Below are 26,415 nucleotides of genomic sequence, written 5' to 3'. Positions count from 1 at the left end.
TATAAGCTACAGTCCAAACAAATAAGGAAACAATGCCAAGGGGACTTAACGTCCAAATACCTTTTTAAGGAAAGACAAAGGAAAAAGAACCTTGCAACTTATTATAATAATAAAAAAGGGATGTCAAAATCCCCATTAGTTTTCAACTTCCATCTCATCCAATCCCCATTATCCGTTGAAGGAGTATTTGATTCCAAGATACGAAGTAAGTGTGCCCCTATATCCAACTCCCAATTATTTAGATCCTGAGTAAAATGAACATCCCAACTCCTCATTTCCCCTGCTCCTAACCTTGTCAAAGAAGACTCAATGAATGCCTCTTTATTAGTGGCAATATCGTACAGCCCTGAGAAAGCCAATTGAAGAGGTTGATCCCCCAACCACCCATCTTGCCAAAATTTCATTCCATTCCCCACCCCCAATAACAAATTGAGTATTTTTGCTAAAATCCTCCCAACCCATACGGATACTTCTCCATAAGCCACACCCATGAACATCCCTACCCAACTTAGAAGTCCATCCCCCCACTCTTCCCCAAACTTCCTTACTACCACCCTCCTCCAAAGCCAAGTCTCCTCATTCTCAAACCACCATAGCCATTTTCCTAGTAAAGCTTTATTGAATGTAGTTATTTTTCTTATACCTAAATCACTGTTAGCCATAGGCGCGCATACTTTGTCCCAAATGAGTCTTGTTATCACCCCCATGGAAAGTACCTTTGCAACTTTTGAATTCTGTTAGCTACATGAGTAAGGATGGTGACCATAGGCTTTTTTTTTTTTTTTCAATTGAAAATTGATATTTGTAATATTTTCAATAACTTAGGGATGAAAAACAATTTTTTAAAATTTAGGTGCAAACAAAATATTTCAGTTTCTTTTTTAAATATTTTTTTTATATTTTTTTAATTTCAAACTGTATAAATAGAACCTAAAATAAAATGATTCGGCACAAGAAAAATACCAACTTTCCACGCTAAACCAATGCTAAACCATTTCTGAAGCAACGAAAAAAGCACTAGAGAAATTACCACTCATCAACGACATAAAAAATAGCAAATCATATGTCCCAAGGAACTTAAATTTTTAAGGCAACAAATAAAAGACCTTGAAAATATTAGTGGAGGTCTTTTTAAAAAAAAACACTAAAACTAAAACTAAATTTGAACTCCAAAGCTAATTCATATGTCAAAACCCAAGAAACTGGGATGAAACCCTCATGTTAAGCTTTCTTCTTTCCTGCAACGGGAATTGCCTTACCCTTCCAGGTCCGGGCATTGGTGTGCGTACGCTGTCCTCTACAAGGCAAACCCTGACTATGCCTTATCCCTCTATAGCACTGAATCTCCATCAATCTTGCTATATCCTTTGTAACTTGGTTGTTCTGAAAACCCAAAATCAAATTTTGTGAATAACATAAAAAAGTTTAAACTTCTATTGTTTGATATCCTTGCATTAAAAATTAGAGCAGGAGAAAACCAAATCCTTGTTTGTCATACACAGAAACTTGTTTACAGTAAATCTAAAACTGCACATAAGTCTTTTCTTAATTTTATCAGAACTATGACTATATCCACATTTGCCAAACACTTGCAATCTTCTTGAGGGAGATAGAGAGAGAAGCGAGGGGAGAGAGTAAGAGAAATTTACCAATTCATGTGCGCACATGTAGTTATTGAGTTCCTCACGGAGAGCATAGAGTTCTCTCCCTGTTAACTCCCTGGCGAGTTTGTTCTCAATGCTGAGCTTGCTGAGAATTTGGCGAGCTCTGGAGCGGCCAATTCCATGAATGTGCTGAAGAGCAATCTGCAGGTGCTTGTTGTCTGGAATCTCCCCTTTTCCTCCTCCAATATTAATGCATTGGACTCGTACACCATGAAACTGCACACAGAAGATGCCAAAATAACACTAAAAATCGCATCTTCCGCTTGAATGGAAGTACAATGGATACAAATCACATATGATGAATCTATTAGTCAATTTGCAATCAAAAACCACAAATCAAATTTAATTTAATCCTATTAATAAATTTTTTATTTATTTTATGTAAGTAAAAAGCTTTATTAATAATGAAAAGAAAAAGGCCGAGGCCTAAGTACACAGGTAGTATACTAAGGACGCTCAAAAAAGAAAAGGAAAAAAGAAACAAAGATAGACAGGAATCAAGCCATTGATAATCTGCCCCCAGAAAATCCAGGAAATCCCTCTCTGACCCATTGTCAGAAGCTTTCTGCCACTCAAACAAAAGACATAACAGCTGAAATTTGAATCAAATAATTGAATGTACTTTCCCTTCAAATTGACGCAGATTCCTTTCTTGCCATATAGTCCACAGTAAACATGTAGGAATAGCCCCCCAACTACTAGAAATCACCCTCTCACCACACTGCCCCGACCAAATAATAATCAAGTTGATAAGCCTTCTAAGCATCATCCAATGAAGACCCATTAGAGTTAACATAAAAGCCCATAGCTCACCGGCAACAGTACAATGCCAAAAAAAAAAAAAAATGATCAATGACCTCCCCAGCTGCTTTGCACATAATACACCAGGAGTGATAAAAGTAAAACCCCTTCTCCTCAGGTTGTCGGTGGTTAAAATCTTTCCTTTCGCAGTGGACCATATGAAAAATCTGACACGAGGAGTTTTCACCTTCCACACCTCCTTCCAAGGAAAGGAACAATACCGCCCCCTCCCTCTCTAAACTTAATAGAATTTAGTTCAATTGATTTATGAGTTGAATTCTAGCATCTGGAATAATATTGGATAAATTTTTTTTGAACTCTATCTTAAATAATTATTAAAAGATTTACATATCATAATCTGATGCAGCAGCCAACTGTGTGCCTTGAACCAGCAGCAGAAGCATGATGCAACAGTACAAGCTGTTACAGCAACAAGCATGCAGCAGGGCAGCAGTACAACTCAAGTCAGTAGCTGATATTTGTCTATGTAGTATTTGTACTTAGTAGCCTAATATGTGTAATAGTTGTACTGTCACATGGTTAAGAGAAGTTAGTTAAGGTAAAGCTGTTGTTTAGTTGGTTACAATCTGTTAGAACAGATGATATCTTGTAACAGAAATGGTTAGTGGTTAGTTATTTAACAAGCAGGCCATGTGATGTTAGGGTCCATGGCAGTTAATAGTCGAGCTAGCAAGTATAAATAAGGCAAGAGATGTACAGATTACTCAGTTTTTAATGAATAACAGATTCAAGAAGCTTTCCAAGAGAGAGTCGCTTGAAGAGTTGCATTCCTTTCACTAGCTTTTAATCAACTTAGCCTTCAATAACCTTTCACCATTTGCTAGACTTTAATTTCTTTGTCATCCTTTTGGTATAAGATCCCCTCCAATTCCCTCCAATTCTTATTTAGATGTAAGACATGTGGCATTTAAAAATCAAAATAAATGCACATCCGGCTAAAATTGGGAGGGAATTGGAGGATTCAATTGAGACAAAATGGTTACCTTAAGAAAAACAATTGTGCTTGTGGTTAAAGTGCCAAAGAAGAAGAAGAAAAGTACACCCCCCCCTCCCAACCCCTATCTTCTTTCTTTAGGCGACCACTTTTCACCAATAATCTCCAACCCACTATAAGACTTGCATACTGAATGCATAGAGAGACTGCATCTGCGTGAGCTTTAGGGGTCTCCCAAATCCTAAAATGGTCTTCTAAATTCAATTTAATACTATTAATAGAATTTAGTTCAATTGATCAATGAGTTGAATTCCAGATTGAAACAATAACAGATGAAAAGAATTTTGGATTCTATCTTAAGTAAGTATTAAAAGATTTACATATGATAATTAAGGGTTGAGACACAATGCTATACCTTAAGAAAATCAAATTGTTCTTGTGGTTAAAGTGCCTAAGAAGAGGAAAAAAAATACCCTCCCCCCCCCCCCACCCTTTATCTTCTAACTTCTAACCAACCATCTACAATCCACACCCACTGTAAGATTTTCATACTGAATGCGTGAGCTTTGGGCATCTCCCAAATCCTATTGTCGTCTATATTGCCTCCACCACATTCCTCTCCTCCAAACTCAGAGCTTTCTTTACCACATTGGCCATTCACATGGCCTCCATTTTAAAGCCCTTCTATTAACCTAACAATGCCTAACCTTCAAAAAACTCCGAAGACCTATCAAATCCTGAATCCCTCAGCGACTTTATAGACTCATACATCCCCATTCTGGGAGGAGCTTCATTGTCCTGATCCCTCCAAAAAAAAAAAAAAACTTTTTGGCATGGTACATGATCCTTTATTCTCCAAACTCATTATCTAAACCACATTGCCTTGTGTCAACTACTTCAAAGGTTGCCAATGATCTCTACCCCAACTGGCACCTCCTCCTCTTATAAGTTCTAGGGGGAGGGCTAAGACCCATTGGGTGCATGTGTAACTTACTAATAAAAAAGAAGCACTTCTTTTGAGGTGAATTGGAAAGTCTATATTCCATACAACAATTGTTTTAGTATCCTTGTGCTATCAACCATGTTTTTAACGTTGATGACCAGTATCTACAAATGCATTTACCTAGTTTCAGAAGATCATGCTAAATAATTGGTTCATCATCAAGCTTGTCATTGACTTATTTTCTCCTAATTCAAAATTAGAATAAACAATAATAAAACCTTTACAAATACTAACATACATATTAGCCAAAGACTAATAAAATCAAATCCCTCAATAAACATGGCTTAATTTTTTCCAACAAGATAAGTCAACCAATTCAGAATACCCATCTCAAAGAGAGCAACAGTACCCCAAACAATCAAAAACCCATATGAAAAAACCTCAATCCAAACACAGAATTTACATTTAACACAAGGAAAGTAAGAAAAAAAAAAAAAAAGGAAAACTGAGCAACCCTAACAAAAAAAAGAAAAGGATTTGTTTATAGCCAAGAAGAATCCAATGGGCGTGTGAAGGTTGGATAGACAATTGTGAGATTACTACATATTTTTGTAAAATTTCTCTGCAAGCAAACAAAGCACGTGAATTTCTAGTTTACAAGATCTGAACAAACCTCAATGCCCAATAAAATGAGGTGCGTCATGCCAGCAATAACAGCAGTGATCAATGAGGCAATTTGTGATGTGATCCTAAAACAGAATTAAGAGGGATTGTGAAACTAACCGATAAATTTGGAAGGAGTCGAAGGCCAATATCAGAAACAGTTCCTACAGAAGAGATAGCATTCGCAAGGCCACATGATCTTTGGGATTGGGAGGCACAACCACTATTCCGCATACTGTTGTAGAGGAATGTACCGAGAGAAGCAGAGTGCTTTGTTACGGAGGAGAAAGCCATTACCTAGCACCAAAAATATTCAAAATTCAAGCCACAAGCTCAATCTAACAAGACTCAAGGCAAAAGCTAATGGGTTTTTCATCCTCCCCAAATTCTCCAAATAAAATAAAACACCCAAACCTTCGAATCATTCAAATTTCCCAAATTATGCTATATATTGTGAACCTTAATATATTTTGCTAGAAATGAAAGAATCCTTAATTTTAAGGTTCAGGTTCTGGGTACAACCTGCTACATACTTTTATTATTATTATGTAAAGTCTATAAAATATATGCTTTGTCTATTAATTATTAAGTCTCAGATCAATGACCCAAAAGGAGTGGAGTGATGGTTACCTAAGATACGGCGGAGAAACGACGAGAGCGGTGGCCGTCAGAGTGACAGAGGAGACGATGAGGAGAATGAAACAGAAACAGAGAAAGAAACAGGGATATATCATACTATGCGAAGGGACTGGTATTTTTGTCATTAAAGCCAAATTTCTGAGGGTAGTTTAAACCTTAAAATTTTCCGCGTGTTTCTCCAAAATGGTGGCTATGAGTTCCAACTAAATAATGACTCACTTTTTTTGTTTTTTTTTTTATATTTTATGGTATAGTTTGGAGATAAATTTTTCAAACTTCTCATATATTTTTTTTTTGTGTGAATTTTAAAAATTTAATCGTTGAATTTTATGTTCCTTATATTCTTAACATATATATTAAATTTTGTTCAAATCGGATATTATTTATTATTTGATCAATTAACTTATTTTTTATATTCAACTTTAGATTACAAAAACTTAAAATTATAATATTTATTTGATGACATAGCAATTGATTTTTGATTTTCTTGAAATTTTGTAAGCATTATGAATGTAATAAGAACATGCAATCTAACGGTTAGATTTTCAAAATTCACACTCATTATAAATATATATGATGAGTTTGTAGGGTTTCTCTTCAAACTAGTTTGAAGATATATATGATGAGTTTGTAGGGTTTCTCTCCAAACTAGTTTGAAGAGAAACTTTGTTCTATTGTTTTACTTACTGTCTTTTGTTTTTTGAAATTACTGAAGATTTAGCAACATTAGATATGGTTTAAAAATGGCCTGGGAATTAGGGTATAAAGAAATTGATTCTCAAATTCCCCTTAATTGGCTAACAATATATAGTGTTCTGGCATCGAAACTTTTTATTTTGATTTTGGATTGCAGGATGCTGTTCGGCCAAGAATGGAATGTCCTTCCACGTCATATCTTTCGTGAAGCAAATGGTGTGGCAAATGAACTAGCAAAGAGGGGACAGAAGCACCAATACAGTGTTAGAGAATATAATGAATGTCCAAATTTTGTTTATGTAAAATATGTGTGTGATATTTTGCAACTAGGTACTCCCCACGAGTGTCCAATAAACAATACTTGTAATTGTGCACCTTAGTTAATAAATAAATCCTTTGTTTTATCCACACAAAAAAAAAAAAAAAAATTAGCAACATCATATATATATTTCATTCCTAAACTTCATAAAACGCTCTATTTTTCATCCTTCTATTTATATCTATTTGTTTATATCCTACGTGACCTAATGAAGTGTTGATGTGGTATATGGCTTGGACTAAACCATTGTACTTAAAAACAATATGTGGAAACCATCTTCTAAAAGGATGAAAATACCCTCATCTCTTAGTTGGCACTACCTGTAGAAATCCCTTAAGCGTTAATCAAACCCAAACGTCCAAACTTGAAACCCCAAGCCCATCTTGAAATCCCCACTGGCATCCCCAACAATTCCTTCGATTGACACTCTAGCTTAGCAAACCTCGGGTTAGAGACCAAGAACACATAAGAGATTTCACAGAGAGAAATACCCACGTTGAGAAAATCAAGCATAGCAGAAGAGGAAGAAGATTGGGTTGTTTCCAACAAAGGTTTGGCTAGTTGAGAAAGTGGGGTAAAGAGGGCTTTGATTGGCTGAGATTGAGAGAGACTTAGTTTGATCTGGATGGGTTTGTTATGTTTGGATTTACGGGTTTGGGTTTTTTGTTGGGGTGGTGGGTTCGTGGGCGTAGTTTGGTTGTAAAGAGTGATGGTGTTATGGGTGGAATTGGGGTGGGTTTGAGTTGCTGGTAACATTTTCGGTTGCTACGGGGGAATTACATTTGGATTCATGGGTTTGGGTTTTTTGATGGGGTGGTAGATTTGTGAGTGTGGTTTGGTTGTGGAGAGTAGTGGTGTTAGTGGTGGCCCTGGTGGGATTAGGTCGCTAGTGAGATTTAATGTGTGGATTTATGAGTTTAGGTTTTGTGGGTTCTTGTTTTGGATGGTACCTAGACCTAATGTTGAGAAAGGATCATGGGCCTCCAAAGATGGGTGTTTGATTATTAGTTTAACTACACTAGACTCACCGTGACCTTATTGGGCCATTTTACAAGCCAATCTATGCACAAGACATGAATCTCACATCACAAACACGCACACACACACACATATATATTGGTTGAGTGAATATCCAAGGAACAACAAATAAAATGAAAGAAGTGCAAATAGAACATCAGAGATCCATAAATAAAGTGAGATTATGTTTTATTATATTAAGTATTTGAGTACATTGGGCATTGCTTTTTTGGGTTATGTTACAAGGCTCAATAAAGTACAACAATCACAGACTTAGATAACTCTCTTTAGGCTTCCAAGACTTATGAACTTTGAATCCTTTTAAATCTAAGTGTATCCTCTAACCTTCACTCTAGGATCCCTTACAATGCCTTTACTCTTTACGCTATTTTAGACACTCAGCTCTCTTTCTAGTATTCTTTCCTTATATCTTGAATGTTTCTTGCTGAATGCCCCCCTTGGCTTGGGCTTTGCCCCCCTTTTATAGTCCCCCTTTTAGGGTTCTTCCATGTTAACAATCCATTCCCCTTGTGTTCTGGGTACTAGAACCAATGTTATGTCTGAAATATTGGTGGTTGGTCCTTTCCTCTTTCTTCTCTTACTTCACTCTCCTGGGGACTAGCAGCCAAAAGCCTACTTGCTGACTTTCCTCTAACGGGAGATCCTTTCTAAGTAAGTCCAAATTATTCTCCAAGGTTAAGGCTTCTAATTCTTTCAAGACCTTAAAAGGACACCTCAAAGTTCTAAGGTTTCAATGTTGACTTCTCATAACTTGTCTCTTTCCCCTAAATGGGACAGATTCCTTCTTGCTAATGGTGTAGCCAGAAAGGCTCCTGCGTACCGTCCCTCTTGGTTCATCTTCTCTGCTTTTCCCAAGGTCTTAGATCCCTTCAATAGGTGTTATCCCGAAACCACCATCTGTCCCCATCACTCTCTTCTAGGTCGTAGGTAATTGATTTTGACAGGACCTCATTCGCTTTTCGTGCCCTCTTTTGAGCACGCCATTGAACTGTCCACGTCTTGGTTGGTGTTTTTTTCTTTTTTTTTTCCCCCCTGACTCTCATCTTTCTCTACCTCTCATCTTTCTCAGCCCCTCTATTTTGCCAAAACCCTTACAAACCCAGCCATTGTTAGCAAATCAAGGACTTGCACGTCGCCGATCCCTGTCACCCAGTGTGCCGCCGATCTCCGCCTTACCTTGTGTGCATCGTCATAAAGGAAGATGAAGAAGACTAGACCAAAACCAGCGTGAAAGAGAAAAGAAAAGAAGAAGAAGAAGAAGACCCAAACTCATCGAACACAGTGAGGAAAAAAAAAAAGGTCAAAAATTGCAGCTGACCTCTAATTAGTGGGTCCTTCACTATGTGTTTAATTACCAAAATGTCATTGAAAACTGAGTTTTGGAAACTGAAAACACCTAAAATGTGTTTTCAGTTTCCATATCTCATTACTAAAAAATCAGAGAATTGAGTGGTGAAAACAAAAACTGAAAATAATGCTAAACACACTTCTCAGTAGTGGGACCCACATATTTTGAGTTATGAGTGATGGAAATTCTAAATCCAAACAGCCTCTAAAAAAAAAAAAAAAGAGAACCCAGAAACCCGAACCCAATGAAAGAAGAAGGAAAAAAGAAGAAGAAGGAAGAGCACCCAAGACCGAACCCAAGGGAAGAAAGGAAAAAAGAAGAAGAAGCAAGAACACCCGAGACCGAACCCAGGAGAAGAAAGGGAAAAAAAGAACAAAAAAAGGAAGAGACTTGAGAACGAACCCAAGAAGAAAAAAAAAGAAAAAAAAAAGAAAAAGGAAGACACCTGAGACCGAACCCAAGAAAAAAAAGAAAAAAAGAAAAAGGTAGATTGGTTAAAAGGTGCAATGAGTTATGACTAGTGGGTTCCATGTGTATTTAATTACAAAAATGTCATTGAGTTATGAGTTATGGGAACTGAAAATAGCTAAAATGTGTTTTTAGTTTCTATAGCTCATCACTAAAAAATTAGAGAATTGAGTGATGAAAACAGAGTTATGGAAACAGAGTGATGGTGGTGCCAAATAGACTTCTCGTTTTGGGTCTCATCATTTTTGAGTTATGAGTTATGGAAATAGAAAATTGAGTTATGGAAACAGGTTATCCAAACACCCCCAATCCTTTGAGGTTCTTCTTAAAAAAAAAATATATATATATATATATATATTTTTTTTTTTTTCTTTGTGGTGAGAGGAAGGATGCGGATCACGTGACAGTGGTGTGATATGTACCGAAGTGGAGTACAGTGTATAGTAGAGTATGGAGTATAGAGTGGTCTTCTGTATAGTAGAGTGGATCCAAATGGAAGATCCGAACCGGAAAGTTCAAATGGAGAAGTAGACTACTAGTCCAGTGCTGTAACCTTAAACCAATTTGAAAGTAAGAGAGTCTGAGTCTCATCTCATCACTCCCAAATCCCAATATCACCTTTACGTTTCATTTCCCAATCTCTCTCTCTTTCCTTGTATTGAAAAACGAGAAATAGTAGAAATGGCTGGTATCCGATTGGCTCCGGAGGACCCAGAGCTCTTGTCTCAGCAAAGCCGAGGCGCAGTGGTCTCCGATCTCATCTCCGACGACGAGCGCTCCGTCGCCGCCGACTCCTGGTCCATCAAGAGCGAGTACGGCAGCACTCTCGACGATGACCAGCGCCAGACCGACGCCGCCGACGCCCTCTCCGCCGCCAACTTCCCCCCTGCCCCTTCCTCCGATTACAGGTCTCCATCTCTGTCTCTATCTAACGTTCTGTTTGTTTCCCGAGATTTTTTTTTTTTTTTTTTAAGAAAAAATATGTCTGTCGCGGAATTACAAATTCCAATGCTAGGTTTCTGTTTTTTTGTTGGCGAAGTTCTGAAACTGTTTGTGATTTTGGATGTGATTGTGATATGAAGCTTCTAGAATTCATCGATGAGGTTTTCTGAATATGTTAAAAGAACAAGGTGTAAGAGTAAGAGTAATACGCGTTGAGATTTGAAATTTTGGTTTGCTCTGTCAAATTCATCTTTGTTAATTCAAAGACTATTATGCATTAGATGTAAATTTTCTATAGCTAAATGGAGTTGCTGATTTATTTTGAAATGTATAGCGTTAGGAGGTTTTAAGAGTAGGTGATTTGTTTGAAATATTACAAGCGATGAAATGTTGAAGCTTGTTCATTATTGGTTGATAGTGCATGCAAATTGGTTTTCAAATGCTGTGTTGTGTATCTATGCAGTTCTGACAAGGAGGAAGTAGAGGCTGAAGAAGCAGCGCAATCGATGCTAGGGCTTCAGAGTTATTGGGATTCTGCTTATGCCGATGAGTTGACTAATTTTCGTGAACATGGCCATGCCGGGGAAGTTTGGTAAGTTTTTATTTGGATGTATAAAATTCTTCTTATTATCCAATGTTTGTTGTGACTTGTGGGGGTAGCAATAGATTAGAGACTTAGAGAGTCAATTACAATACTTCCACAACCTTTGTTTGTTTGTTTTTATTAATATTTCATTTTATTTATTTATTTTTATGAAAATGAAACCTATGAACTTTCTTAATTGGTTTTTTACATTATTGCTATTTTGCACGATATTTATCTTTTATATTTATTTGATGTGCCAATGAACTTTAGATCTAATGGCACTTCCTCCCTCTATAAAGAATGGTGTAAATGGTGAGGTTGTGGATTACTTCCTAGGAATGTAGAACCCTAAAGGAAAACAGACAATATGGAAACTTCTTTGAGTATGATCCAGCCATGTTACACATGGTCAAAGGTGTGCGAGTTAGGAGCAGGATAGTCATGTTTCATGGTTAAATTTTAATTTCGTTCTAAATTGACAGGAATAATTACAAAACGGTTAGTGCAGCCAATTCGTGTGAAGCGAATTTTACACATTTTGAAAGGTTGCTTAAGTATCTTCTCTGTGATATATTCTTGAGGTTTCACCTTAGGTCTATGCTAAAAGGAATTGCTGAAATTTAGTGAGAAGAACACAAAAATGATTTAATGCACTTTCTAATGTTATAGATTTTTTTGAATTAGCTTAAATTACTCTTGGGCCTTTAAGGTAACTAACGTTGATATGTCTGGGATTGTTACATTTTAATTTCATCAAGAAAAGATGTTTGAATCTGCTAAATGATGGGGATGGTGCTGTAATAAAATGTTCTTATGGATATTCCTATCTTTTGCTGTTTTCTTATAAATTATTGGTCTATTTGACCTTCATTAATTGTTTGTTAGGTTGTTGATGTAGGTAGATTTCTCATTGGTGGGGGAAAAAAAAAACAAAGGAAGATTGAGAGGATATCACATTCACTGGAATTCATCTCTTTGTTTGTTTGCCTCTGTTTCTGTAGGTTTGGAGCTGATGTCATGGAATTAGTTGCTTCTTGGACCAAAGGTTTGTGTATTGACATTTCTCATGGTCAATTACCGAATCATGTTGATGATACCAAGTCTGAGCTGGTTGATCAGGGTGATAAATATCTGTCTACATGGAGTGTTCTTGATATTGGGACTGGCAATGGTTTGCTTCTTCAAGAACTTGCTAAGCAGGGGTATGCTTGAAATTTCCAATGCTTTTCTGGTAATTTATGCTTAGTAAATATAGAAAACTAATTCTGTTCCAATCCTTTTTAAGGAAACATGGTACATGTGCTGTGCAAATTGCCATATGAAAATCCTTGGAGAACCATATCTAGAATTGGAAAATCCTAGATAACACATAGCAGGTCTTTTAGCAAATGATGGTCTAAAATATGTGTCATATTTGAGGAATTTGGTATCTATACGTGGACGCATGTGATGCAGCACAAAATTCTCAAAAAAATTTTAGAATTTAAAAAAAAAAAAGAAAAAGAAAAAAGAAAAAAAGGGACAAGATGGGAATCAACACCTAAGGTTGCCTGGAATACCAAGCCAGTTGAAGAAATTCCAACAAAAGTTTTTTTTAATCAAGCTAAGCATAACAATACTCTTAAACAATTACATAAAAGTAAACAAAATTAAATCCTTAAATTAAATAAGTTCTACTAAATCAATCTAGCCCAATTGAAGCAGGCCTCCATCATCCATCCATAAAATTGTTGGGTAGGCTGCCTTCTTGCATCAACATCCATAAATGTGTGTGATTTGGGGCCTATGTCTATTGTCCGCACCAATATGTGATGTAGGTCCTTTAAGAATTCAACACTAAAATAGATCCCTTCCTTGAACTCTTTCTTGCCTGCATAACTACAACAGAAATTTTTATGGGGTGGTACGAGGGAAGAGACAAAATTCCATCTAGTTAAATGGGTGAATGTTTGTGCTCCACTTTCTTCAGGTGGTTTGGGTATTAGAAGATTAAGACTTTTTAATAAAGCTTTGTTAGGGAAATGGTTATGGTGTTATGGTCTTGAGAGGGATGCTCTATGGAGAAGAGTAATGGAAGTAAATTGTGGTAATGAATGGAAGAGGTTGGGGGGGGGGGTTTACTAGCCCAGTTCTTGGCCCTTATGAAGTTAGTTTGTGGAGAAATATCAGACAGGGTTAGCCTTTTTTGTCATGCCACATTCAATATGAAGTTGTGGATATAACACAGGTGAAATTTTGGCAAGACCAATGGAGCGGGGAGATTTCTCTTGTTGTATATTACCTCGAGTTATTTAGAATTTGCCATACTAAGGAGGCAAGTGTGGCATAATGCAATTCACTAATGGGGTTCTTCATTGGGATCTACATTTTGTACGGGCCATACAAGCAGTGGTGGCTCCAGGAATTTTTTTCAGGATAGTCATTAAAAGTCTTAAATTAAACAAAATTTAATAAGATAAAACTTGAATATATTGACTTCACAAAAAAAAAAAAAAAAAGTGCAAATACATAAAGTTCAGGATTAAATCGATGCAATACTCCACTAATTTCTTTTTTAGGGAAGTTATGGTCAAAAGGTTGAAAAAAGCCTCGTTGTAAATATATTATTTTTATTTCGTCCTGATCATTAATATGAAAACAAGAGACATTTTCTTATAGCCTAAGATCTAAAAGAAAATTATTCAAGTAAATATGAATTTGCTTAGAAGATGAATCTTGTAATGTAAGTGATTTCTTTATAAAATTTTTTTCCATAGTGCTAGTAACTATTATGCACGGATGCAGCAAAATGGGCACCGCACTTACGTCCAACATGGCGACGCGTGAGCGATGCCGCTACCGTGCGTTAGTGCCGCGTTTAAGTTTTTATTTATTTATTTATTTATTTTTTTTTACGGATTCGCGCCGACTCAACTCTGTATCGACCGAATTGGAGCGTATCGGCTGGTGGCCGAAACTAACCGAAATGGCCGAAATCGGCCTTGATTCATGCATTGCACTAGCAAAAAACTGAAACCTAAGCCTTACCGTTGAGTTGAAACCCACGACTGAATTCAGAGAGATGGCCATATTCATCAACACCACAGGAACCCACAACAACACAACTACTGTGGTTTTTTTTTTTTAAACCCCTCTTTTAAAAAAGTGATGGTTCATTTAGGATGAACTCAATGGGTCTTGTTGGGCACAAGTAAGCATTGACCCATCATCCTTCCACTGCCAGGGGCAGGAGGTTCAACTGCTACTCTGTTGGCCTGTGACAAAGTGAATTGCAATATAAAAAGACTTTGATTACCCCAAAATGCCCTTTGCTTTTTATTCTATTGGACCCCCTAGTTGCACCCAAAGTCATGTGGCTGTTTTGGTCCTTTTACCTTGATGTGACACATTGTGGTTGAGATGGGTACACGTGGCAGATTCTCAGTGCATGATCTGATATTGTTGATACATGGCATGATTAGGTGAGAGTGTAGGACATTTCTTTTTTGTTTTGTGTTTCTTGCCTTCTTTTTTTCTTTGTTTTGTGAATCTAATGTGTTTTTTAAGAATATTTTAATAGTAAAAATATATAGAAAATAAAAATAAAAATATTTTTAATAATTTTTTAATCGCCGCACCTGCACCCTACTTTTTCAAAAATTGCCGAGTCCCACACCTGCACCTGCACTCGCTCCCGAATCCGGAAACGCATCCGTGCTTCATAGGCTAGTAAAAGAATAAAGGATAAACTATAAATTTGTTCAACATATTCAACTTAGGCATTCAACCATTATATTGTTCAATATTGTATCCAAGAATAATTTTAGTGCATATGCATATGTACAAAATGTATCACATAAATCCAACAAACTCAGCTAAATATTAAAGCAAGCATTAATATATAGGCTGGCTATTTGAAAATGCGTGTTTTAAAAAAATAGTGATTTTAAAATATGCCTTTAGAAAATACAATTTGAAAAATCAAAATTAAACATTTAATTTCGGCTTTTAGGATAATTTGTTTGTTTGGGCAATTTTTGATGAGTGTTACATCCACAACATTTTAGCAACTCTTATACAACGAAGTTTAAATGACAAGTTGTTATTGGTTCTAATTTAATCCTACCACTGAAATTACTTTTTTGTCCACATGTAACAATAATGTGAAAATGTTGTGAAAATGTTGTGAACATAGCATTTTTTACAATTTTTTTGGTTCAACCTTCAATGGACCAAAATTTTGGAGAGGTTAAATTTTTATTTAGGGTACTCAAGGTTTTTTTAGGGTGGCCAAGTTTGTTTTCTAGGGTGCTCATCAACCCATATTAATTTAAAATTCAATTTTTTTAAGTTTTATATATATATATTTCTGGTCAGGGTGGTCAAGTGACCACCCTGAGTAAGGCATGGCACCGCTCCTGCATACAAGACTGGGAATTGGAGTCCTTGACGAGCTTCATGGATACCATTTATGATATGGTAATTAAAGGGATTGGGGAGGATAAGATGTGCTGGAAACCAGGCAAGAAAAAGGGCTTCAAGGTTGGTGTTTATTATCGACTTTTGATCACTAGTGATCATCCTTTCATATGGAGATCAAAGGCCCCTCCTAGAGTAGCCTTCTTTTTATGGATTGCAGCTTAGGGTAAAATTTTGACAACTATCAATTTAAGGAAGAAAAAGGTAAAGATTACAAATTGGTGTTATATGTACAAATGTAATGGTGAATCTGTTGATCACCTTTTGCTACATTGCCCTATTACTTCAAACTTATGGTCCATGATTTTGGGTTTGTTTGGAGTATATTGGGTGATGTCAAAATCCGTTGTTGAGCTTTTAGCTTGCTGGCAAGGTTGGTTTGGTTGTCATTGGAATGGTCATATTTGGATATTTATCCCCCATTGCTTGATGTGGTGCATCTGAAGGGAAAAGAATAGCAAGAGTTTTGAAGATACCGAAAGTTCTATGCTTGATCTCAAGTTGTTCTTTTTCAGAACGTTATTGGACTGGCTGTCAGCCTTGAGGAATCTTTCTTTAGTTTCTAGTTTTTATTTATTAGATTTATGCAATTTTTGTAACTGATTGTTTACCCCAGTATACTTCCTGTATACTTGGGTGTATACTTGAGTGGCTTGTTTTTCTGAGTTATATATTTTTTATTACTTAAAAAAAAAAAAAAAACTCCATTCTAGAAAATAATTTACTTTTCACAAAAAGAAGTTAACTATATATACATTGGGTAAAATATTGTTCCAATTTACATATTTACATTTTATCTCTCTTCACTATTCCTAAAGCTGTGGCTGCTAGAATGGAAAGTATTTAGAGGAATTTTCTTTGGAGGTCTTCTGAGGGGAGTTTCAAATATCCTTTGGTGGCTTGGGAAAAGGTGTGTTTACCTGTTGAATTGGGTGGTTTGGGGATAAGAGGTGTGGTGTCGTTTAATCAAGCTTTATTAGGGAAATGGTTGTGGCATTATGGGCATGAAGTTCCCCATCCTTGGCGGGGAGTTATCTCCACAAAATATGGTGAGGGTCAAGGGGGATGGTGTACGAAAGTGTGCAGGAGGACTCATGGATGTGGCCTTTGGAGAAGCATTCATGAAGGGTGGGAGAGTTTTTCTAAGCATCTGTTTTTTGTAGTGGGTGAAGGCACTCGTATCTGCTTCTGGCATGATAGGTGGATTGGGGATAATACCCTAAAAGATCTCTATCCTGAGCTCTATGTGTGTTCAGCTGCCAAGGATGCTTGCATCTTGAGGTTTTGTGGATTCCGGAAGGAGGTACTGTTAGAGTGTGGGATTTAAGGTTTTATAGAGCTTTTGAAGATTGGGAGCTAGCTGCATCTTTTTCACTACTTTAGTTTATCCAACCTCGTATTCCTCAGGGTGATTGGAGGGATACTCTTTGTTGGAGGCTTAAAGGTGATGGTAAGTTTGACACCCAATCTTATTACCAAGCAATTCAGGGTACTCCGAATTTTTTGTTTCCTTGGAAGGGTGTTTGGAAACCAAAGATTCCTAAGCGAGTGGCTTTCTTCTTGTGAACAGCTACTCATGATCGGATTCTCACATTGGATAATCTCATGCTTAGGGGTCGCCCTTTGGTAAATCGGTCTTGTATGTGTTGTTGTGATGGGGAGTCGATAGACCATCTTCTTCTTCATTGTCCTGTTACACATACCTTATGGACTTTTATGCTTCAGGCATTAGGTATTCATTGGGTTATGCCAGGATCGGTGGCGGGATTGTTATCTTGTTGGCATCAATGGCTTGGGAAGCATAACTCGAATATTTGGAATTTGATTCCAGGGTGCTTAATGTGGATTGTTTGGTTGGAATGAAATCATCGCTTCTTTGAGAACATGGAGAAGATGTTGGATGAGTTAAGTTTTATGCTAGCGTAGTCTTTTTGAGTGGTCTAGTTGTAGAGGTTTTATTGATTCTTCATCTCTTTTAGAGTTTATGTTTTCTCTTAGATTAACTTTCTGATTTCCCTCTCTTTTGTTTTGCTGTTTGTTTCATCTGTTTCTTGTTGCTCATCATCATGAACAACTTTTACTATTCATTTTTTACTCATTAATAATAGTTCTCTGATTACCTATAAAAAAAAATTCAAACAGTCTTGCTATAATGAATGTTAATAATCTTCTATTGGAACATTTGCAATGTTCTCCTTAAATTATAAATACAATCAACATCCTAATTTTAAAATGATTTGCAATATCTCCTCTGTAGTTTAATTGTTTAAATGGACATAAAAAAGGAGGCATGTGAATGTAGCTTTAGTAAAATGACTCATTTACCTACCAATTATCTCTCCAAACCTTTCAAGCTCGAAATGGCCATTTTTGCTATTGACACAAGCACTTTTCTCCTCACTACTTGTTGGTTTTGAAACCAACCTTCCCCTCACTACTTTTCTCCGAAACCAACCTTACTAGTGACTCTACCCAAAATACACTGTCCAATACTCCCTCTCTTAACAAAGCTTTAACCATAATATTTATCCATTTATGGGCCTACAATCACCACTTAGGAACACTTTAGTAAGTGTGGACATCTTGGGGTCCTATCACTTGTTGCTTGTGCCTTGCGGCATTGATGAGGATCTAATCAAAGTTCTTGTAGTGATCAGGAACGAAGGTTACCAGGTTGTGGACTATTTGGTCATCTGGATTTAGTTTTGCGTGCACTATTTAGGCCCTAAGGGTAATAAGTAATAACTTTATTTCTCCTTTGTTCTAAGTCTGGCATAGACTTATCAAGTAGCCAGATGGGAAAAAGATGTTCCTTGACAAGATTTAGGAATTGGTTTAGATTTTCTCAGTATGGTTGGCCTTCATTGATTGATATGTAAATGAAATGCATATTAAGCAATGCTCATAAGTTGTTTGTTAATAACTATATTAAATGTTTCATCTTGGATAGCTTTGGTTGCAAGATAATTCAAGGATTAGGAATTTAATGTCACAGAGGATTTGTTTAGGAGAAAGTTGTGTAAAAATGTTACTTCTTGCTTCTACTTGAGGGAGGGAGGGAGGGTTTTTTATTGCAAATTCAGTGACATGTCATGGGCATGACCACAATGTCATTTCTAAGGTTAATTTAAATGCTAGGTAGTGCATTACAAATTATTTTGAACTTGAGAGGGAACATTGTAAATGTTCTTGTAGTTTTAAGTTGGAAAGTGCAATTAACCCAAACCCACGTGTATTAATTTTCTTTTATTTAATTCAATTTTCATAAATTTTTTTGAAAAGGAGCTTGGGCTCCCATCATATGGTTGTCTTGTACAATCACCCTTGATCCCTAAAGATATAATTCACCTTTTTTATTTAATTTTTTTTTTTGTTTTACGACTCATTCTTAGAGACACTTTATACCTCAATAAATGAGGATATAACCAAAATCAAATGCTTTTATGTCTCCTTGCTAGGGGGGCATATACATAGTCAAATAATGGTGAACTGCCCTCTATGTCCTGTATTCATTGTATATTAGCGTCACCAAATCAGGAGGAGCACTACCAAACGTGATGCATTTAGCAAGGCCTGTGTCTGATCATAGCCCAATTGTGCTAGAGGTTTGATGGAGTATTGAAAGATAAAGGGGTTTCTAAACTTGAAACTGTGTGGTTGAAGATGGAAGGTTTTGCGGAGAAGGTGCAGAGTTGTTGGAATGGTTACAATTTTTATGACACATCTAATCATATATTGGCTGGTAAATTAAAGCCTTTTTATAGAAGATCTTATAACTTGGAACAAACATGAATTTGGAGGTGTTGGAGTAATTAAAAAAAATGATGTTATAAAAATTCAATTAAAAAGCACAAGGGGCAAACTCCTATTACATGGGAAATATACAAGGAAATGCCCAAACAAAAAAGAAGGAATAATAGAATAAAAATTAGTGAATGCTAAATGTATCTAGGAACTCTAGACAATCCACAGTAGAACAAATGTTAGAAGTAAAAAAAAAAAAATGATAATGGAGAAAGGATGCACTTTGGAGATGAGTTGTAGCTACAAAGTATGGTATAAGTCTGCTGCTGGTTCTCATGGAGTTTGCCTTTTGATGCATATTCTAAGGGGCTGGAATCAGATTTCTGGTTTCATTAAGTATGAGGTTGGATATGGTCAGCAGAGTGGCTTATTGAAAAAAGAAGAAGAAAGTATCAGTCGGTCATCCTGTAGCCAGTGCCTAGCTCAGCTCCGAAGATTGACTAGAAGAAGGCCACTGTACATCTTTCTTTCAAAAGATGAGAGCATGTGGTCAACGTATGTAGCAGCAAGGATGGTGCATTACGTATTTATCATTCTCACTTGGGAGCCAAAACAAAACTCCTACTACCTACCTTTGATTAGGCATTTGATTGGGACTTAGATGGTATGGGGAAATGATTCTTAAGGAGTTGTTTCCTAGTTTATATATTCTTGCTCAGAAAAGATGTTGCAGTAGCAGATTTAATACGCTGGAGTGCGAATCAGATTCAGTGGGATGTCATTTTTTATAAAGCCCTTCATGATTGGGAGCAAGGAATGATGGAAGATTTTTATCCCTTATTTATTCCTATAAGATTAGAAGGAATGAAGAAGGCACTATCTGCTAGATGCGAACAAAAAGTAAGCTCTTTGAAGTCAAAGCCTTCTACAAAGTGTTGCATGTTGGGGGAGCAATTATTTTTTCTTGGAAGAGTATTTGAAAGGTAAAAGCCCCTCTCAAAGTAGGGTTTTTTTTTTTGGTGGTCTGTTGCTTTAGGGAAGATCCTTACAATTGAAAATTTTTGAACATGAGGTATTATCATTGTGGGTTGGTGTTGCATGTGTAAACAAGATGGGGAGTCCGTTGATTACCTGCAGCTACTTTGCTCTATGACTAGAGAGCTTTGGGCTTTAGCTCTTTGTTTATTTGGGGTGCATTGGGTTATGCCAAAGAGAGGTTGATTTGTTGGCTTGTTGGAAGGGGCGGTTTGCTAGATACTGTAATGGAGACATTTGGAAAGCATCCCTCTGTGTGTCATGTGGATCATTTGGAAGGAAATGAATTATCGGACATTTGAAGGCATGGAGTGATCTATGATGGTGGTGAAGCTGATTGTTATGGATGGCTACAATGAGTGGTTATTCCTTCTCTAATTTGTTAGGTTTTCTTGATTGTTGCACTTTTCATTAATCTCAATGCTTTGCTAGTACACATACTAGGGTGTCTCCATTTCTTTTCATGATAATAAAATCTTACTCTTAAAAAAAAGAAAGATAAAAATATAAGTGATTTCAGGGCCTCCTTTTATTGCATTAATTTTTAAAGAAGAATGATGATAAAAATATTTTAAAAAAAATTCATGCCTATTAGTCTGGTTGGAAGTGTCAGGCAAATTAATTTTCGAGGCTCGAATTGTTATTCTTAGGGAGGCAAATCTTAAATTCATTACTTAGTAACTAATGAGTGCTTGGATAGTAATTCGAAAAGCCAAGTATGACAGTGATTTGTATGTTGGATATTGAGAAAGTTTACAGCTGTGTGAATTGCAAATGTTCAATCTATTTATTTCGCAGAATGAGTTTTTGAAGAAATTAAAAGTATTGGATTTAGACATGCATATCCACAATGCATTTTCCTTTTCCATAGTTCAAGAGGGTTGAAGCTAGATGATCCCATTTCTCTATTGATTTTTATCCTTTTTATGGAGATTTTGAGTAGAATGATGGTGAGGGATGTGGGGGGAGCTTATGTCTCAGGCTTTCAAGTCAGTAATGACTAGCAATAGCTTCTTAATTTCTTATCTTCTGTTTGTTGACATTTGACAATTTTATTCTTTTCTGTAAAGCAAATGTTGAACATTTCCTGTATATCACATATGTTTCTCTGTGCTTTCAAGTGATTTCAAAAAAAGAAGATATTCTTTTTTCTTTTTATTTTTAATTTAAAATTTTTTTTAACTATCAAAAAAACAGAACTATGGCTGAAGTTACTTATAAAAAAAGATCTGGCTGAAGATTTGTGTTGAAATATTCAGAGCTTAACAATGACTTATTTTGATATGCCGTTGGGGTCATATTTTAAGGCAGGAACTATTTGCAACCTCATTCTTGAGAAGATGGACCACAAGTTAAGGGTTGTTAGAAACTTTATGCCCAAAGGGGGGGTAGGCTGACTATCATAAGAAGTATATATATATATATATATATATATTTTTTTTTAATAAGTAATAAGAAATATATTAAAAATAGAAGAAGGGTGTCACTTGAGTATACAAGAAATAAACATCAGGAACAAAGTACAAATCAAGAGCATAAAGTACAAAAGTTCATGAAACCATGGACTGGAAAAAGAAAAGAATGAAAGCCTAATACTGCAACCCAGTCCATGAAACTATTCTAAAAAGTATATTGTCTAGTCTTCTTACTTATTATTTCTCTCTATTCTCAATACCTTTACATGTAGCTAATAAATTAGAAAGATTGTAGCAATGTTTTTTGTGGGAATGATTTGGTGATGATTTCAAATTCCATCCAGTAGATTGGAATACTTGTGTTCTCCAATACAACGTGGTCTAAGTTAGCCAGTTGAGCACTTTCAACCATCTATCTTAAGCAAATGGTTATGGAGGTCTGCAGAGGAAGACACTCATTTGTGGAGATGAGTTACTGCCTTGAAGTATGGGGAGGAATGGGATTGTTGGTCAACACAGTGGTTGCATAGTACTTATGGTTGTAGTTTATGGAGGAGTATTGTGTTGGGATAGATTTTGTAGATCATGTCCCCCTTCAAGTAGGGGATGGTAAGTGTAAGATTTTGGCATGATAAGTGGAGTGGGAACCAATCTTTGAATGCTCCCTGATTTGTACTCATTTGCAGATGATGAAGATGCCTATATTAACTCTTGTTTGGAGCCTCAAAATGAAGAGAGCACGCTCTTTTAGAATGTCAATTTTGCTAGAGCTTTCAATGATTGGGAATTGGAATTGGTAAATTGAATGTTTGATATTTTGTATTCCAATATCCTAATGAGAAAGGCCCCGATCAAACGTGTTTGAGGGAAAGGAGTTAACTTTGCATAATCTTAAGTTCCTTTTCCTGAAGACCCTTTATGAATAGGGTTCAAAGTCATATACCCTCTCATTTATCAAAAAAAAAAAAAAAAGTCATATACCCTCTCGACGTATTCTTTGATGGAGTTCTTAGATTCTTTACGTAGTTGCCAATAATCTTCCGGCTTGTATCCTTTTTCTTCCCTTTTTCTTTGCTGTTTTTCCTTAGTACTGTATACACTTTTTGAGTTTTAATGAATTGCTATTACTTATCCAAAAAAATAATTTATGTGATTTACATGAGTAGAAGAATAAAAACTTGAAAAGGTGGAAAATTTAGATAGAAGTGATAAGCTCAAGTTAATAGAAATTGCTGTATGTTAAATGTAACTTTTTAATTGATAGATTTAACCTCAATAAGGATATCTCTTTAACAATGCCATCTGAGGGCTTTGCTTCCAAGATAAGTGCCAAACTGAGTACATCCCCAATGTACTCAGTTTGGCAATTTTATTAATAATATCTTGACGTTATCTATCCAAAAAAAAAAAAAAAAAAAGATACATTGTGTAAATTTTTATTTAGAATTTTAATATTAGCTTACACTAAAATGAACGTACTCATGGTGTTTTTGGGTTCAGGTTCTCTCATTTAACTGGAACTGATTATAGTGAAGGGGCAGTTCAGCTTGCTCGAAGCCTTGCTGATCGTGATGGATTTGCCAATATTAATTTTTTGGTAGGACTAAACTTTGAAATATTTTGGAGTTTTGATCATTTATAATCCTGCATGGAATTTTCACTAATTCTAATTGTTAGTTGTTAATGCAATGGTTTGTTTTGTACTCAATATTTTGAATTTATAATCCTCCTGCTAAGCCCCAGCTGTAGACACAAAAGATTAATTATTCTTTTCACTAAAATCTTTTATATGTTACGATTCTTTTTAACCTGGAAATTTACAAAGGTAGGTAGAATGGTGGTTCTTCTTGCTAAACTTGTGGATTGTAGACTATGATAAAACAGAATAATGAATTGGAATTTATTTGGCGCTTTGAAGCTAATATTTTCCTTTTGTTGCTACAATAAGAATTTTGTTGTCATTGTAGACTGCGATTTTGGTATGCTGCAATTTCTTTTTGTTGAATAAAATTCTCTATACTGAAAAAAAAAAAGGAATGCTATTTTACAAATCCAACATATGGAATCCTTTCATTTGTAAGTTTCTGAGATACTAATACAATGAACATTTACTTTCTTGGACTGCTTTGACAATCAACAAAATCTAAATGCTCTAGTTAGGATACTGGTTCAATTCTATTTAAGCTTTGATTGAAAGCTCAGTTTAATCGATATTATTTTCCTAGAACCCTAAGACGCTAATGCCAGATGTATTTCAAACTGGATCTTTTTCATGTCCTGTGTTTATAAGATTTTTTTATCACAGTTCAAATGTTATACATCAGTTTATTATTGCAAACCTGAAAGACTTTCATTTTGTTTATACGGTGTATATAACAAATTAAACTCTCGTCTTTGATGCTTTTACACTTAATTCTTATGTCATTATTTAAGACAAGTTTAACAGTGTCACTCTATATGTAAGGTTGATGATGTTCTTGAGACAAAGTTAGAAAGACAGTTTCAACTTGTCATGGACAAAGGGACTTTAGATGCCATTGGGTTGCATCCCGATGGCCCTGTCAAAAGGTAATGTATAGACTCATGTTTCCTGCAGTTCTACAATTTTAGCTGTTCAAAAGTAAATCTGTATATGTTCACTTCAAACAACAACCCTCCCCACCACCCTCACACACAAAAAAGAAAAAAAAAAATTTAAAGAAGACAAAGTTAGAAAGATAGCACTGAATCATAAAGGTGATTACTACGTTATGAATTCTAGTGTTTGCATTTGGATTATTTACAAGGTCTATTTATAATTAACAAGATTAACAAAGTTACCATCCTTTTAGGTGTTCTAGTTCTTTTTAGTGAACCGTTTGATCATCTACCAGTGGGACTGAGAAATTATGGACTTGGTGTTTTCTGATTTCCAGGATGATGTACTGGGATTCAGTTTCAAGATTGGTGGCATCTGGTGGAATATTAGTAAGCCTCTTCAGTTTTTCACTATGGCTAATATTTGTTACTGGAATTGTGCCCTTGAAGCTTCTATTACTTAATTGTAGTATTGTATCAGTTTGTGTCTTTATGTTTTCAATATCTTCTTACTCCACTGGACGTTCTCTGTCTTTTTATTGATAATTATGGTAATTTCTTAGGTGATCACATCGTGTAATAGTACAAAAGATGAATTGGTGCAAGAAGTGGAAAGTTTCAATCAAAGAAGAGTTGCTATGTCCCAGGAACATGAGAAGGATGAAGAAGCAGGCAGAGAACCTCCCTTTCGGTACCTGAATCACATTCGTTCATATCCAACGTTCATGTTCGGTGGATCTGAGGGATCACGTGTTGCCACTGTGGCATTTGTCCGGAGCTGAAATTGCAAGTCCTTTGTCATTGTTGGATATGCTTCCCGTTAAATGGTTTGATACAGTTTATGCTTCTTGTGTGTGGGTAGAAAATGAAAAGTTCATGACTTAAGGAAGTTCTTTTGTTTGAGATCATGAAATTTGCTGATTCATGTGAAAAATGCGAGGCTTTAATTTGGCAGGGAACTTGTGACTTCTTTTTGTAATTAAGGAAATTGAATTACAGTGTTCCTTTTTTGGGAAAAAAATGAAGTAGATTGTTCTTGGTAGAATTATGTTACAAATGAAAATGTTTCACTCGCTATGATTTGCCATTGCATTGAGCTAGAAGATCATAAATATGTTAACAGTAGTGTTCAGGGAGTTCTTGGGATCAACAAGAACATAGATATGTAAGAACCATGTATCTGCATGCATTATTAGATTCTTATATTTTTGTGGTATGCGAATCAAAACTCTATTTGTGCTTGTGGCAATGAGGAGACTAGTGGGTTACTAGGCAAACTTAGGAAAAAAGTGATCTCTGATCTCTTTGGTGGACCATTGCGATTCATTTGTCTGCAATTTTTGTAGTTCACAGGATTTATTACTGAAGATACTGCAAGGCCCATTCTGAATCCAAATTCTTGAAGAGAGCGATATTACAGTTAGATGTGGGCAAATTATGTTCACGGTATGCTCTAACAGGTCCAAGTTAATTTGGTAAAGTTTCTTGCTATTATCGTAGATTGAATTCTGTTTAATGTGGGGATGGTATTGATGTTTATGACTCTACAACGTTATATGGATTGCACAATAAAGCCAAGTCATAATCTCTTCGCATCATTACTATTTCATGTATTGTCTATAATGAGATGTTTAACTATTTTAAATTATTGAAATATACGAAGTATCTTTTCATTTTCTAGACAAACTAAAGATCGAGTTTCATTCAAGTAGAACAAACTAGAGATTGAGTTTCATTCAAGTAGAGGGGTCTAATGCAAAAGACAAGACATGGTATTTTGTTTTTATCATTAACAAAAATTTTAATGATTTATGTAATTTTGGAAGCTTTAGACTTGCAATATGTAAAACAATTCATTCTAAATAAAATTGAGCTTTTTAAAATATTTAAATATATATATATATATATATATATATATTTGTAGTAGATTCCAAACTTTTTTTGTGGATTTAAGGAATCCGTTATTAGATTTAGGGATTTTGCATCTAGTTATAATTATAACTCTATCTAGTCCTTTCAGACTTTACGTTTTGGGTCAAGAGCTAGAAGGATATCTAAAAAAAATGACAACTCATTTGACAACAATACTTGAGAGGCAAAATTTTTATATGCTCCTGTCTCATG

The 26,415-nt window shown here is 35.7% G+C and overlaps 2 protein-coding genes across 2 annotated transcripts; one reads left to right on the top strand and one right to left on the bottom strand.

Annotated features, from left to right (window-relative positions):
* Positions 1 to 987: 987 nt before the first annotated feature.
* On the bottom strand, positions 988 to 5,766 carry LOC115975745 (small ribosomal subunit protein S13, mitochondrial-like). The gene is made up of 4 exons (XM_031096658.1): positions 5,657 to 5,766; positions 5,147 to 5,323; positions 1,650 to 1,880; positions 988 to 1,383 (listed from the first exon to the last, which is right to left on the bottom strand). Exons 2-4 carry the CDS (start codon positions 5,318 to 5,320, stop codon positions 1,222 to 1,224), a joined length of 567 nt encoding a protein of 188 aa, XP_030952518.1. The 5' UTR covers positions 5,321 to 5,323; positions 5,657 to 5,766; the 3' UTR covers positions 988 to 1,221.
* A 4,217-nt stretch (positions 5,767 to 9,983) lies between these two features.
* On the top strand, positions 9,984 to 25,339 carry LOC115975744 (EEF1A lysine methyltransferase 2). The gene is made up of 7 exons (XM_031096657.1): positions 9,984 to 10,442; positions 10,940 to 11,068; positions 12,064 to 12,264; positions 23,215 to 23,311; positions 24,179 to 24,282; positions 24,630 to 24,681; positions 24,855 to 25,339. Exons 1-7 carry the CDS (start codon positions 10,216 to 10,218, stop codon positions 25,071 to 25,073), a joined length of 1,029 nt encoding a protein of 342 aa, XP_030952517.1. The 5' UTR covers positions 9,984 to 10,215; the 3' UTR covers positions 25,074 to 25,339.
* The last annotated feature ends 1,076 nt before the right edge of the window (positions 25,340 to 26,415 follow it).

Source organism: Quercus lobata, chromosome 2 (genome assembly GCF_001633185.2).
Source record: "Quercus lobata isolate SW786 chromosome 2, ValleyOak3.0 Primary Assembly, whole genome shotgun sequence".
In the NCBI taxonomy this organism is placed as follows: Eukaryota; Viridiplantae; Streptophyta; class Magnoliopsida; order Fagales; family Fagaceae; genus Quercus; species Quercus lobata.
This window is presented reverse-complemented; position numbering and strand designations above follow the sequence as displayed.

Coding starts and splice junctions, on each gene's coding strand:
- LOC115975745 (XM_031096658.1), bottom strand. CDS start 5,320: ATGGCTTTCTCCTCCGTAACAAAGCACTCTGCTTCTCTCGGTACATTC. Junction 1,881..5,146: donor GACTCCTTCCAAATTTATCG/GTTAGTTTCACA, acceptor TTCTGTGTGCAG/TTTCATGGTGTACGAGTCCA. Junction 1,384..1,649: donor ACATGTGCGCACATGAATTG/GTAAATTTCTCT, acceptor TTGGGTTTTCAG/AACAACCAAGTTACAAAGGA.
- LOC115975744 (XM_031096657.1), top strand. CDS start 10,216: ATGGCTGGTATCCGATTGGCTCCGGAGGACCCAGAGCTCTTGTCTCAG. Junction 12,265..23,214: donor CAAGAACTTGCTAAGCAGGG/GTATGCTTGAAA, acceptor TTTTGGGTTCAG/GTTCTCTCATTTAACTGGAA. Junction 24,682..24,854: donor TGGCATCTGGTGGAATATTA/GTAAGCCTCTTC, acceptor GTAATTTCTTAG/GTGATCACATCGTGTAATAG.